This window comes from Calidris pugnax, unplaced genomic scaffold (assembly GCF_001431845.1).
Source record: "Calidris pugnax isolate Ruff unplaced genomic scaffold, ASM143184v1 scaffold86, whole genome shotgun sequence".
Lineage (NCBI taxonomy): Eukaryota > Metazoa > Chordata > Aves > Charadriiformes > Scolopacidae > Calidris > Calidris pugnax.
This window is the reverse complement of record NW_015090843.1, coordinates 1,606,348-1,621,545: the sequence shown is the minus strand read 5'-3', so window position 1 is coordinate 1,621,545 and position 15,198 is coordinate 1,606,348. Positions and strand designations below refer to the sequence as shown.

Below are 15,198 nucleotides of genomic sequence, written 5' to 3'. Positions count from 1 at the left end.
TCCCCTTCTGAAATCCAACTCTGCAAACGATGCAACCTGACCACACACTGCTCTGGAGGGAAACTAGTAGCATCCTTAGCAACTGACAGTGGAAAAGGATAAAAGGAAAAAAAAAAAACATAAAAATGAGGACAACTGGCATCTCCAAATGACTTCCAGTTGTCCATATGCCACAAGCATAAATCTAAGAAAAGCTCATGCTGATTGTGGCACAGAAGGACAGCACTTGGGGCAGGAGCACAGATGCCAGGATCATGCCTTCCATTTAGAAGTAGAGCATTTTATTTTATATTATTTCTGTAGAGTGATTTAAGATGCCCAAATATAATGGGATAAAAGTTCTCAAAGGCAACATTTGTTATGCCGAAGGTTTAGGAGCATTAGGATCCAGCTGACAAATCTTTAGCTGTTAGACTGGCTTAGGTCTGTTTTCAGCTTTCAGAGCCCATAACTATCTTCTTGATTTTCATTTTTACAGATTTCTAAGGATTTCAGCACAACATATGGGAGGCATTAAGGGCATTAAGGATTTATAAATTCATATTATCATTATAAAAACACATAAAGTCTGAAATATATTTGGGGTTAAATGCAATACATACACTACTCGTGGTCAAATTAAATATTGATGTGTTCATGTCTGCATTAAGAAAAAAAAGAGAAAACATCCTGATTACAGGAGCTGCATGAAGAAAACATTCCAGACTTACTCATAGAGAAAGGAGTTAACTGCATTTACTTTAGTCTGATTTCTTTTTAATCTGGAATTACTTTTTACTTATAGTCGCTGCTCTTCTACATTCTTCCAGGCACTTAACCTTTACTGTGATGTGTGTGTACTTTACAGTGACTGGAAATCAATAATAATTCTGATACCGAGTCCTTTTTGTCTTGAAAAACTTAAAATATCCCTAAGACAGCACCTTTCTTCAAAATTACTCCTGGGAATTTACTAATAATCACATTGTTAGACGTGAGCGGAGAAACAGAGTTATGTGGAGTAAGAGCCAGACTTTAAAATGAAAGAAAGTCCTCAGAGCACAGAAAAAATTCTCAGTTATTGCTATTTTGCAAGGTGCTGTTCAACACATACGCAGCTGCAATCACGACGCTCACTCTCTACAGACGATACCTGTATCTTTTCCCTTTGCTCCATAGTTAAAAACCAGAGAAGAGCAACCCTCCAACTGGAACCTCACGCTCACCCCAAGGAGAGACCCATCTCCAGGGCATCCACCTCCAGCTGGGGAGAGAAATGGGGCGAGATCCAGCATCCAGGCCTCAACCCAGACCTCAAGAAACGCAGCACATCATTCAGGCACAAGAACGTATGTGCTCTTTTGCCTCCTGACACTGGTTGATTTGCCATTCATGGCTTGTTCGCTGAAAATGAAGTCACAATGTTAATTTTTATATGAAAAGAAACGAGCTATTGTTGTGTTTGCAGAAAAGCAGCTCTGGTGCACGGTGCAGAGGGCACAGGCTTGGAGAGGTAACGCTGGACATCACAACGGAAAAAAGACCTTTCTCCTTAATAAAGAACTCCCACCAGAAAAGCTGAAATACCTCGTATTAAACTGGACAGTAATAACATTAAAATGGGAGAGACAGGGGAAAGGGGCCTCTGCACAAACATGAAAACACGTGTTCATATTTCATATGGCCTTCCTCAAACCAGAAACAAGTCCTCAAAGTTGTTTAACCAAGTTAAAAATACATTGCAGGACTGTAAATATCACAAGCTACCCACCATGCTTACAAATAAAGTATTTTTTTGTGTTCATTATGATATCTTTTCTCACTTTTCCATAAAACACCTCGTTAGACATTCAATCCAGAGACAGTTCAAGTTACGGATCAAAAAATCCAGCCTAATCCTGATGGTTAATATCTGAGGGCTACTCCTGGCATGTACTGCTGCCACGTGCACTCCTCAACAGACAGAGTAATCTGATAAAACACCCTTTCTATCCCAGATCTACAGCAGAATTTTCCTGTAAATGTGCAAGTAGCAAATGCAATGTATTATTACATGCAGCAATCGTCATCTTTGATCATGTCTGAGCTACAGGGGACAGAGGCTCCTTCCAGGTGTTTCACTGAGCAGCTGGAGCAGCCAGTGCCCAGCTTTAGCAGTCCCATATCCTAAAAATCTTTACACCAGGGAGAGGAAGGGTGATTCTTTCCACCTGGTGTGCAAAAGGGAGTGATGAGCACAGGGATGCAAATCCCTGCATAAACGTTATGGTTCAGTGGTTCCAAGTGGAATGGGAACTAGCTGGCAACCTTCCCAAATATTAGAATAATGACAGATACTCAGCCCTTCAGAATTAAGTCTTAATGAACTACCAGTAGTGAGAAACACTAAAAAAACTATAAGAAAATCTGTTCACATCTGCAGAAAACAATGACAGCACGTTGAATTGCCAGTCCTTATAAAATCTGTTATAAAACACTGGGGAACACAGCAGGGTCACTTCAAAACAGGAATGATAGTCTCAATGCAGCACAATCTGAGAATTTTGAAAGGATGAATTTGAGGTTTGCTTGACTAAGTATTTTCTACTGTAATGGGTCAAGGAAACGAGCGACAATTCAGATAACCCAGAAGATTCACGCTAAAATAATGAATGAAGATTCACACTAAAAAATGCCTGCACTTGTGCAAATCAACTGCCTTCCATGCAATGAGGCCATTTTAATGTCAATTACAGTAACCATAGAATTCCACCTTCTCTCTCTCACAGAAAAAGAGTTGTCCTTTTATCATTCCAAAAGATGTGAATGTGAAAGGAAAAACTTCAACAGTTCTTGCAAATAGTCAACAGTGTGGTTTTCCTGTTGTCACCCAACAGTATTGATCCCAACAGTACCTACCTATCCCAACAACAAGATGGACAGTCAGAAAATGTTTTCAAACTGTATCTTCATATGATACGATTTCCAAAAAAAGATATGACTTACTTCTTCCACAGGCAGCCCTTTGAGCTGGCAGCCAGCCATACAGTAGCACCAGGGACGGAGAGAGTGATTATGGCCTCTTTTCCATCAGAACATCAGGATTTGGTTTTATTGCCTCAGAAAGAGGCCCATTTTCACGATAGTGTGAAACGCACAGACGTAATCTGTTTCACCACCAAATTCACTTAGGCTGTAGATGCCATTCCGATTTTATTTGCATGTTATGATGGCACAGGCACCTATTCTTTGCCAGAGCAGAAGATCTCCAGGCGTAATTTCCCACGCTGTGAAGCTGATGGCACATTGCCCCATCCCTGGAGGTGTTCAAGGCCAGGCTGGATGTGGCCTTGAGCAACCTGTTCTAGTGGGAGGTGTCCCTGCCCAGGGCAGGGGGTTGGAACTAGATGATCTTTGAGGTCCCTTCCAACCCAAACCATTCTATGATTCTATGACCCAGGATTTGCCCTAAACGTGCCCATTGACCTCCCCACCATGCTGCCTCTGAGCTTCTTCTCACATTTCAACTGCCCACAGGAAACTGGCTTTGGGCAATCTGTTGGCCAACACAAGAACTAGGGCTGGTGTAACCAGGTGTCCTGTGATCTCACTGCAGCAGGGACAACGTGATGGCAATTCAGGAGTGCAGCCTCCAAGGTAGCATCCCACAACTTCACGGCAGGAGAGCAGCAACTTGGAAAGGGTTTGGAGAGGAGACCGTGAATGGTCCCAGTCTTGTAGCCATACAAAGAGTGGCAACAACTTTTATTTGAGGCCAGATGTCTCTTATTTCAGACATGCTGCTTTAACGTCCTAAATACTGTATTGGCTTTGGCTATTCCCTGCACGACTTCGCTATTAACTGCAGGGTTTTGAAAAACAGCCTGCTGCTGAAGGAGCGTTGCTGTTCTCACACATTTCGGGGGCGCACTGTCAGAGAGACCACTGCCTCGGGGCATTTTCCACCACAGCAAGGTTAGAGCAGGACCCCTTTTGCCTCTTATGCTAATGGCCTGGCCAAGCCCCTTGGCAGAGGGGCTGGAACAGTCAATAATACGTTGTCTGCTGACACGTCTGTGAATAACCAGCACTCAGACATCAGCAAAGAGCCAGTAACACAAGTCACGAGCAGCCATGGGGGCTCTGATTTAATGTTCAGGCTAAATATTCTGGCATCTCTATGGTATCGAGCGTGGTTACCTCTCCTGTTGAGTCAACAAAGCAAATGTTAATGACAAGTGGCAAAGGGTGCAATCTATTTTGTGACCTCTCTGACAGAAGAGGGTTCTGGAAGTCCATCCTGATCAAGAACCTTTATCACCACGTCGCTGTGAAGCACAGAGAATGTTCACAGTCCCCTCCAGACTGCTGAATTTGCACAAAAGCCTGCACACTCTTCCAAAGCTGACAGTGCTGTAAACCACACGCAGGGTCGTAATTCTGTCCCCTCTGCTCTGAATTTACCTGGCTACAAAAATCACTTTAACGGTGCCTGAAACTGCCTCCTGCTCTGACAGACACACATGTGATAACCACGCCATTTTGAGAAAGATCCTCATCCCTGCAAGGTCCATCCGCACACCCTTCCCTGAAAGGTCCATCCCCACACCCTTCCCTGAAAGGTCCATCCCCACACCCTTCCCTGAAAGGTCCATCCCCACACCCTTCCCTGAAAGGTCCATCCGCGCATCCTTCTGGGAGAGGATCTTTCCAGAAATACCGTGGTTAGAACATGACTCCCCATCGGATCAGAGAGAGCAGTTTGTGCTCCTGAGCCTCAGAGCCACCCCTCTCCTGAGGCAGCTGACAGAGCATTAATCTCTGCACCCCAGCCACTCGTCAGCAGCGCCAGCCACCCGTCCTCACTGGCTCCACAACACTTCTGACAGCGTTTAGGAAGCGCTACTACGCTTGGCACCACCACTCACTGCTTCTAGACGAGGAGCTGAAGAACTTCACTTAGCACTCTGTCAGAGATGACAAGCAAATAAGTGTAATAAACCCTTGTAACGTTCACGACAACGAGGTGGGACTTCTCGTTTAGTTAAAAGGGTTTGATCGCCCACAGAGAAACAAAGTGATGCTGATCTTAGGGCCATCACGCAGTTTTCGTGAAAATCAATAAGAACCTCTAGGATTTAGATGTTGCTGAAGTTCTGCGTTCTCTGGGCCTCGTTCTTTTCTGAGATAAAGTCCTGCTCGCCCTTCCTGTCCAGGTGCACAGTGAGCTGTGTTATTGCTCAAAAATATTCTGCCTTCTATTCAAAATATCTCGGTGTTGGGTAGCTGTTAACACAAGGATGGACAATCTCAAAGATGAACATCTCTGTGCTAAGCTGTCACATACTGATATAACATTTTAGGTATGTTTTTTTGTAGTTAGACTGAAGCAGCTTTGACCTTGAAGTTCAGTTTCTTCTGGTAGTTTTAAACATGACTTGTAGACCTTTTCAGGTGCACCTGAGACTGAAGCAGCTTTGACCTTGAAGTTCAATTTCTTCTGGTAATTTTAAACATGACTTGGAGACCTTTCAGCTGCACCCGAAGATGGTAAAGACAACCTTCTCCACTACTCCAGCACGTACTGCCATTTCTACCCTGCTTTCAGAATGGCAACTGTTCTAACCGAGGAAACATTTTAAATTATTTTGGCAAATGGAGTGAGATCAGTCATTCGTAACAGGGACAGCCACGGGCTGTTGACAAGCACTTTGTCCACCAGCTCTGTGGCCACCAGCCATACATCTGGGTTCTACCTGTGCTGGCTTACGTGTGGTCTACTGCCATCAGCTCCTCGTGCGTAACAATCACGTCATCCATCTGCTGCATAAATGATTTTTACTTCACCAGTGCTAAGTTGTCGTGTAGAAAAGGAGCTGCTACTATTTCAGCATGGAATGAATCCACAATGTCTTCTGTAACGACGGTGTATCAGTAGAAAGGGCCAGTGATGACCAGCTCAGAGCACTCCATCACTACTGCAGCACCATTCAGGTTGTCATTACCACCTTCCAAAACCATCTGGGACTTCCCTACAAACTTCCAAATCCAATAAATGTGTGTATATTAGAATCTCCCAATCTAAAGCACCGCTTCACAGAACTGGTTTCAAGCACGACTGACTCTGACCTCATCACTTCGAAAAGCAGTTCAAAAGAAAAGTACCAGAGTGTACAAAAAAAAGGAAAACTTAAAATAAAAAAAACCTACAACCCCCTGCAGTATCAGCAAATTTTAAATGGTCATCTCAATTGCCTAAGGGGAATCAGGGACCTTCTATTGCAGTTAAAAGTCTAATGGGTTTTGCAAATACAGCAGATTTCTACCTTTATGTCCCCATATTCTTTAACAAATGGATGCAAAACATTCAATGCCCATCAATGCCCACAATCTAATTCATGAAATAATATTTGTAGTAGCTGAAGAGAGCTAAGAAACCAGTCACCTACCAAAAGATCCTGGATGCTCAGGTGGCGACCATTCTCTTAGAGCAGGTAATGTATTAGCATTCATTATCTAATATTTAAATGCAAACTAGAATCATCTACCTGAATTCTAAGTTTTAAAATTCTTACTCTTTAGGGAATCTTTAGGGTTCCTAAGACTTCAATCTGCTTGTAGCATCTGCACAAAGTAATTTGTTAAGTCTCTAGGCCAAAAGAAACACCAAAACATTTCAAAATCTAGGAAAGCTAATATTTATTTTATCTTTGGACTCAGAATTTCTTCATTCTAATGGTTGATTTTTTTAATACACTGACATCTCTCACTAGCATTTCCTCTTGCAAGCTTAATGAGCTAACTTTCAAAACCAAACTAAATTTAACAAAAGAATGCTTGCATATAATACACTTATTCACTAAGGAATGCATTTAAAAATAAAGTTATCTGGAAAAGAAATTGCATTTATTAATTGTATTTACTAGATTTACTCATCCACTGGTTTCTAACCAAAACCAGTGAACTATTCTTTCAAAAAATAGTAGTAAACCCATATTCCTGAAGATTTGGGAAAGGGGCCGGAAACTAGAAAACACTTCTGATGATAACTATTCCCAAATGAAATTAAAATAAATAGTTCGGCTCAGGCAATGTCATAAAAACATAAAAAACATTAGGTAATCTAGAGGTTTTTTGCTGTTACCCTCAGAAGGAACCCTAATTTCTCAGAGATGTGAAACAACAAGCAGCAAAGAGCACTTCTCTTTGGTTTTATAATAAGGAATGGGAAACCCATTCCACGAAGATTGTTGTCCCACACATATCAGTCAGGCAGCTTCACCTAATAAATGCTGTTGTTACAATAAATTCCTTTTTACTCCAATCAGATTTTGGTAATTGAATGCCATGGGTTTGGAATTCTCCGCAAATACATGAAAATACTCACATTATAGGTTTTGTGTCTGGCAATCTGGACGTGTCCCCCGGGTAACTGCTTTTTTTTTTTTTTATAACCATCATCAAGTATTCCATCAAAGGATCATTCAATTTTTTATTTACAACCAAAGGTATCACTTATCAGAAGTGGCAGATGTGGCTGCACACTGAGCTACCGCAATTTCACATACAAGAGAGGAAAATACTCCATGACAACATTCTGTTTCCATCTTTGGGAAGCTCCACAACCCAGTTAAAATCTCCTCTTTGTGAGGTAAAAGTCGTTACGCAAAAGACCACTGAAGTTTAAACATACTAATAGCTTTTTCCTATGAATGAGTGAAAAGAAGGACATGAGCGAGGCAACATCTGCATTCTTCTCTAAATTTATATTGCCACTTAGGTCTCCAGTGCCCATTATGATGGTGCAGCTAAAAGTCACTGTAGGAGCATTGATCCAAACATAAACCCAACAGTTTCATATACATTTAGCATCTGACCTCTTCCCTCGTTTGCACATTAATCAGTACCAGACGTATCTGAGCATCCTGCTACAGGAGGTGATTCAACTTGTACAAATTTCCCTAAGAGCAGAAGCATCATCACGGACAATTTCAAGGAAATAATTACGGTCTAGACAGATTTATGACTTCTAAAGACCTAATCCAAAGCACATTAATGTCAGTGGAAGGACTCCCATTGACATCAAAGGCCTTTGGATCAATCCCCAACTGCTGTGGGAATGAATTCAGAGCAATAATGATGGTGGACTAAACGCACACTTGCAGTTGAAATGTTACCACCCAGACCTTTTTATTCCTCAAATCAGATTAAAAAGTCGTTTTCTGCTATTCCACAATTACTTCCAGATGCGCATCATCTCAAATGGCATTTTCATCCATCTGTATGAACTAGAGAGATAGAGAAGTTCTATGCTGCCTGAACTAATAATACAAATGAAAACCACGAGGGAAAATAATTTTAGAAGTGATGAAGTTCATGTTTTAAACAGAGTGAGGAACCTTGGCCTTCATTTATTCCTTCTAACTACTTTGGGGTAGAGCTGCCAGGCCCACCACTTCTTTCTTTACTGCCACAGTAGATTTCTTCCAATTAAATATACAATAGTTTTTCTCTAGTCCCCCAAACAGAACAAAAGAATAAACATAAACCACTGTTGGCCTCAAACTTGGCAGCAGAGAAACTGTCAGAAACATCAACTTCATGTACTCTCTGCTTAATAACAGCTCTGCTGTCCCTTCTGTCCTCTAAAACATCTATTTACGCGACAAATAATTTGAAGCGTTGCCCTTCTCTGACTGTGTGAAACTGGTTGCACTCCCAGAGTAGTCAACAACATTTTAGACTGTGAAACAAAACACCAACGTTGTTGGTGGCAACCCATTCCAGGTTTTACAGGGTCCCACTGAGCTCAGTGGGGTGAGGGATCAGTCCCCACACCCCGGGTGGCTCTGGAACACGTGCTACAGGAATCCCCCAGCTTTTAGTCCCTCCTCTCGCCAAGCTTGGGGTCAGGCAGGTTCAGTCGTCACCTATTCATGGAGACAGGAGCATGCTATGGACCTGGTTGAACTCTGCCTGACCAAATCAGTTTTAGGAAGTTTGAGAACTTCCTTTAGGAAACGATATGCAACACCATTATTTTTTTTTTGTCAAATATCGCACATTTCCTACCACAACTCCATCCTTCCTTTCCTAATGAATATCTGACCTATTACCTCAGCCTCTGTACCCTTCTCTGCACTTCAGAAAACAAGATATTTTTTCTCCTTTTTCAGTTACTATGTGTGGGAAATCACGTTATTAGTGACCAGGTAATGCTGCTACCTAGATTTGAAAAATACCAAGGCAGAGAACAATTAATTATTGGGGTTTTGTTTTAAAAACTGATGCTGATCAAGGATTACTATGAGGATCTGAACGGGAAGGGAATTCAGGTTCACAGAGGAATCACAGAATCATAGAACTGTCTGGGTTGGAAGGGACCTTTCAGATCTTCTAGTCCAACCATCAACCCAACTCTGATAAAACCCATCACTAACCCATGTCTCCAAGCACTATGTCAACCCGGCTTTTAAATCCCTCCAGGGATGGTGCCTCAACCACTGCCCTGGGCAGCCCATTCCAAGGCTTCATAACCCTTTCAGCACAAAAATTTTTCCTAATATGGAAATATTCCTAATATTGCCAAGGAAGGCACCACTGGCTAGAAGTACCCGAGGAATTAAAACAGTTTACAGCTCATACATCTCCTGGGTTATGCTTTACCATTTACGTGCTTTAGGTATGTCCTCCCCACCACCTGTGTCACAAGGAGCTGTTTTTAATTGTTTTCCTTAAGAATCCAAGCTTATGTAAACAGACTGGGTCCACGTGTGCCCCTTTCACACCCTCTCACCACAGCTCATAACCTGGGCCTCTCTTGGCCAATTCAGTCCAATCTGCAGAAGGGCAAAAGTCACAAAGTCATTAAATTCTTACAAGCTTTGTGGAAATAGGTGTCCAGATAAAGGCAGAATCCTATTATTACCCTAAATCAGGGCCATCAAAGAACCACACTCTGGAGTTCACCCTTCAGCTGCCAGGACACAGGAACTGCTCAGAAGAGCATCTGGTGCTGTTCCAACATTTTCTTCCATGAAAAATTAATTCAGTGTATTTTAACACACCAGACACTGATAAGCCTCTCAGCTTACTCTAAAAACAATTTTTCAAGATGCACCAAAAGCAGCAACAAAGTTGGGTCATGATCTGGCACCACCTTTTGCACGAGTTCACACTTTAGTGCACGTTGTTATCAGAAGTGTGCGAGAACATTGCACCTGGACTACACGGACTGCAAAGGTGTGAGCACTTCAGTTTAAATTTACTGCCTTTCAAACTAATGAAATTAGTTTGACACCGATAAACAAACTATTTCATCTGTTCTCAAGGGCAGCAGGCTACCCATGGGAATGCTATGTGCAAAGCCCCTTATGCGTAAATTATGTTAATAGGGAACTGCCCGAACAAACAAAAATTTGCCAGGGAACTAACACATTTTGTGAGCACTTCAGTTTAAATTTACTGCCTTTCAAACTAATGAAATTAGTTTGACACCGATAAACAAACTATTTCATCTGTTCTCAAGGGCAGCAGGCTACCCATGGGAATGCTATGTGCAAAGCCCCTTATGCGTAAATTATGTTAATAGGGAACTGCCCGAACAAACAAAAATTTGCCAGGGAACTAACACATTTGAGAACATTAAATTATCAAGATTATAATTCAGGGATATGCACTTCTCCAGCACCAAACCATGACATTACTGCCATTATTTTTTCCATAGTTACATTTTACCAGTGTGAATATACACAGCAGGTAACACCACACCCTCCAACAAGGTAAAAATGTGAAACAGACACTGATAAGCCTCTCAGCTTACTCTAAAAACAATTTTTCAAGATGCACCAAAAGCAGCAACAAACTTTGGTCATGATCTGGCACCACCTTTTGCACGAGTTCACACTTTAGTGCACGTTGTTATCAGAAGTGTGCGAGAACATTGCACCTGGACTACACAGACTGAAAAGGTGTGAGCACTTCAGTTTAAATTTACTGCCTTTCATTAGTTTGACACCGATAAACAAACTATTTCATCTGTTCTCAAGGGCAGCAGGTTACCCATGGGAATGCTATGTGCAAAGCCCCTTATGCATTAAAATATGCCTAAATTATGTTAATAGGGAACTGCCCAAACAAACAAAAATTTGCCAGGGAACTAACACATTTGAGAACATTAAATTATCAAGATTACAAAAATTAATTCAGTGTATTTTAACACACCAGACACTGATAAGCCTCTCAGCTTACTCTAAAAACAATTTTTCAAGATGCACCAAAAGCAGCAACAAACTTTGGTCATGATCTGGCACCACCTTTTGCACGAGTTCACACTTTAGTGCACGTTGTTATCAGAAGTGTGCGAGAACATTGCACCTGGACTACACAGACTGAAAAGGTGTGAGCACTTCAGTTTAAATTTACTGCCTTTCATTAGTTTGACACCGATAAACAAACTATTTCATCTGTTCTCAAGGGCAGCAGGTTACCCATGGGAATGCTATGTGCAAAGCCCCTTATGCATTAAAATATGCCTAAATTATGTTAATAGGGAACTGCCCAAACAAACAAAAATTTGCCAGGGAACTAACACATTTGAGAACATTAAATTATCAAGATTATAATTTCAGGGATATGCACTTCTCCAGCACCAAACCATGACATTACTGCCATTATTTTTTCCATGGTTACATTTTACCAGTGTGAACATACACTGCAGGTAACACCACACCCTCCAACAAGGTAAAAATGTGAAAGTACCTTTGCTGGTGTTACTGAACTTCACCTACCAGGGAAATCTTGTCTTGTCTTTACATGCACCTCTAATGTCATTCCTCTCCCCCTACTTCGACCTCAGCTCTTTCTGATTTTTAATGCCTTTTCAACACGTTCAAGGCCAAATTCAGTTTGGCCACCTGGAGGCTGCGCCAGGTCACAGAGGATGACACAGAACTACACATCACTCTTGTAACTGAATATGCAGTTTAGACAATTTGCTGGATTTTAAAAGGGTACATTAGCTTTACTGGGTGCATTAGGTAAGGTAAGACAGCCCTCTTTTCTCTATTAATATATTACAAACGTAACCAAACATCTCCTAGGTCAATGACTCAAAGCAAACTTACACGCTGCGGAAGAACCCCTGTAACCAGATGAACACATTAAGTATACTTTTACCCCAGTACAACAAATTGTGGTATTATTTTTACAATGAAAAATAGGGAAAATTTCAGTACCAGCTTTTAAAAAAGTATTTCGAGTACTGGTATAACTCGTTTGGGAGGTATGAATGCACATGACACTGCAGTGATGATTCCCTATTAGATGCTTTCCTGCAGAGCAACAAAATGCATTGGCTCCTAATGTTGCCTCCCCCCACAGTTCACATCTATCAATTAAAATCAAGTCAATTTATTAATATCAATACTCTATCAATTAAAATAAAGCCAGAAAAAACATTCTGGTGTTCAGCTCCACATCCAAGGAGTACAGTACCCACTTACAGGCAATGCAGTTACTTCAGGTTCTGGTGTTCAGCTCCACATCCAAGGAGTATAGTACCCACGTATCAGGCAATGCAGTTGCTTCAGAAAAACTTGTCTTTAGCCAGAGTGGCAAAGGCAAGATTTAAATTTATGGCACAACTAAGAAATGGGCTACTCATTTCCCCTGTCCTTCAGCCCACAGCCCTTGGGGCACAGGTGACTTAGGGCAGATGAAGGCATATAAGTGACCACCAGGACTATTGCTCCCACCAACATCGCTTTGGCATCAGGGGATGGAAGATGGTTAAGTAAAAACTAATTTCCTCGTAAGCCAGGGGAACTCCTTCCCCATTCTGTTACTGCTATCCAGAAAATTATGAGAGACACCACTGCTCTCCTCTTCCTAAAATCCCACATTCCTGCAGTATTTTAGGATGTTACTGAGCCTTTCAAGACTCTCCCTCGACTCAAATCTTAGCAATACATGTTTGTGCTACAAAAATATTTGTTTATGCAAATATATTTTAATTCAAACATTTAATCTTGCCAGGTAAACATAAGAAAGGTAGTTCTGATGTACTTTTCACAGAAGACTTAGCTTACGGTTTTAGTTTCCCGTTTATATTAGCCTTGACAAAAATATTAACACATCTTGAAAAGTACATTTTATTTTCTGGTTTCTCAAGAAAACACTTTGTCACTACCACCTCATTAAAGGCATCGGCTTTTAATTGCCTCGACTCAAATCTTAGCAATACATGTTTGTGCTACAAAAATATTTGTTTATGCAAATATATTTTAATTCAAACATTTAATCTTGCCAGGTAAACATAAGAAAGGTAGTTCTGATGTACTTTTCACAGAAGACTTAGCTTACGGTTTTAGTTTCCCGTTTATATTAGCCTTGACAAAAATATTAACACATCTTGAAAAGTACATTTTATTTTCTGGTTTCTCAAGAAAACACTTTGTTGCTACCACCTCATTAGAGGCATCAGCTTTTAATTGGAACAAGTCTTAAATTGAAAGAAGTGATTGAAAAAACCGGTGCTGATGTGCCACCACAGTACTTTAAATGCCCGCTTGCTCATATCTAGAGTTGTTTTTATGGCAAATATCAATATGCAATTAGAAAGAGACAATGTAAGTAGTGCTGGGCCTCCGCAGAGAACTCTCTCAGCTTCCGTACGCTCCTCTCTTGTTTATGCTGCCAGAGCCCATCAAACAACTCTCACGTTGACACAATCAAGCAACCAAAATGAATGGCTGTAAATACAGCCAAAGCAAGAGATAACAATGAGCAGAACAAGGCAGTCCTCATTCGAGGATGAAAGAACATTTTTGAGTGAGCAGTATGTGATTAACTTGCCGTATGTGAGGTTGCTGTGATTTATTCTCCTGGCCCTGCGGCCATTCTTAGCCCTGGGCCTCTGCTACCAAAGACATGAGCCTTCCTCAAATCCACCCTCTCCTACCTCTCACCAACACTCCGAGCTCCTACTTGGGAAAATGAACTACTATTGCCCTTTGAACAATGAGCAGAACAAGGCAGTCCTCATTCGAGGATGAAAGAACATTTTTGAGTGAGCAGTATGTGATTAACTTGCCGTATGTGAGGTTGCTGTGATTTATTCTCCTGGCCCTGCGGCCATTCTTAGCCCTGGGCCTCTGCTACCAAAGACATGAGCCTTCCTCAAATCCACCCTCTCCTACCTCTCACCAACACTCCGAGCTCCTACTTGGGAAAATGAACTACTATTGCCCTTTGTTGAAATCATTCCCACCCCTGCTTGGAAATAATTGTTAGCATTAACAGACAGTTTAACCAAGAAAGCTTTCTAGTCTCTGGCCCATCTATCTGCTGCCTGTGATGCTCCAGTGGCCAAAGAGCAGATCTTGAAAACCAGAGACAACGGGAGGAAAAAAAAAAAACCAAAACAAACCCACAAGAGTGTCCAAAGAGCAGATCTTGAAAACCAGAGACAATGGGAGGAAGAATAAAAAAAAAAAAAAAAAAGAGTGTTTATTTTGTCTAAATTCTGAGTATTGTTCTATTCTAGAACTGCACTCTCTTGGCCTGATACCAAAGGACAAAAAGCAGCAGCCCGTTACACATTAAGACAATCAAGTGGTTCAAAACAGAGGGATAGCACTGGCTTTGGTTCAACCATTTAACAGAAATGACACATTTCACTAAAAAAAGCACTACTTTGAGTGGAGGGACAAACCTCTTACCTTTCGTAGCTATTCGAACACACTGAGTTTTGGTTTCCTGTTGAGGAGAGAAAAGGAAAGAGAACAGTCAGAACAGGTTGCTTTTACCTGCCCTCCCCGCTCCATAAATTCATCCCAGATCTGCAGATCAGCTGGGGTCATTACACATTAAGACAATCAAGTGGTTCAAAACAGAGGGATAGCACTGGCTTTGGTTCAACCATTTAACAGAAATGACACATTTCACTAAAAAAAGCACTACTTTGAGTGGAGGGACAAACCTCTTACCTTTCGTAGCTATTCGAACACACTGAGTTTTGGTTTCCTGTTGAGGAGAGAAAAGGAAAGAGAACAGTCAGAACAGGTTGCTTTTACCTGCCCTCCCCGCTCCATAAATTCATCCCAGTTCTGCAGATCACCTGGGACAACCCAACAGGGCTTACCAGGGGAGAGGGCTGGGTGATTTTTGCCTTTACAAACACTGGATTAAATCTAAACATTGGTCTCTACTATCCAGGACAAGGATGGGGAGAAAAGGTGC

The 15,198-nt window shown here is 41.6% G+C and overlaps 1 protein-coding gene across 12 annotated transcripts in view; it reads right to left on the bottom strand.

Moving 5' to 3' along the window:
• Positions 1–15,198, bottom strand: part of PTPRK (protein tyrosine phosphatase, receptor type, K) — a 353,816-nt gene that overhangs the window by 61,083 nt on the left and 277,535 nt on the right. For 10 of the 12 annotated variants that reach the window (XM_014942619.1, XM_014942624.1, XM_014942626.1 and 7 more), the window contains exon 12: positions 14,946–14,982. In XM_014942619.1, coding sequence (XP_014798105.1) covers positions 14,946–14,982 — 37 coding nt within the window. Of the gene's footprint in view, positions 1–14,678; positions 14,716–14,945; positions 14,983–15,198 lie in introns of all 12 variants that reach the window. The other 2 variants (XM_014942620.1, XM_014942622.1) reach the window with 1 other exon arrangement.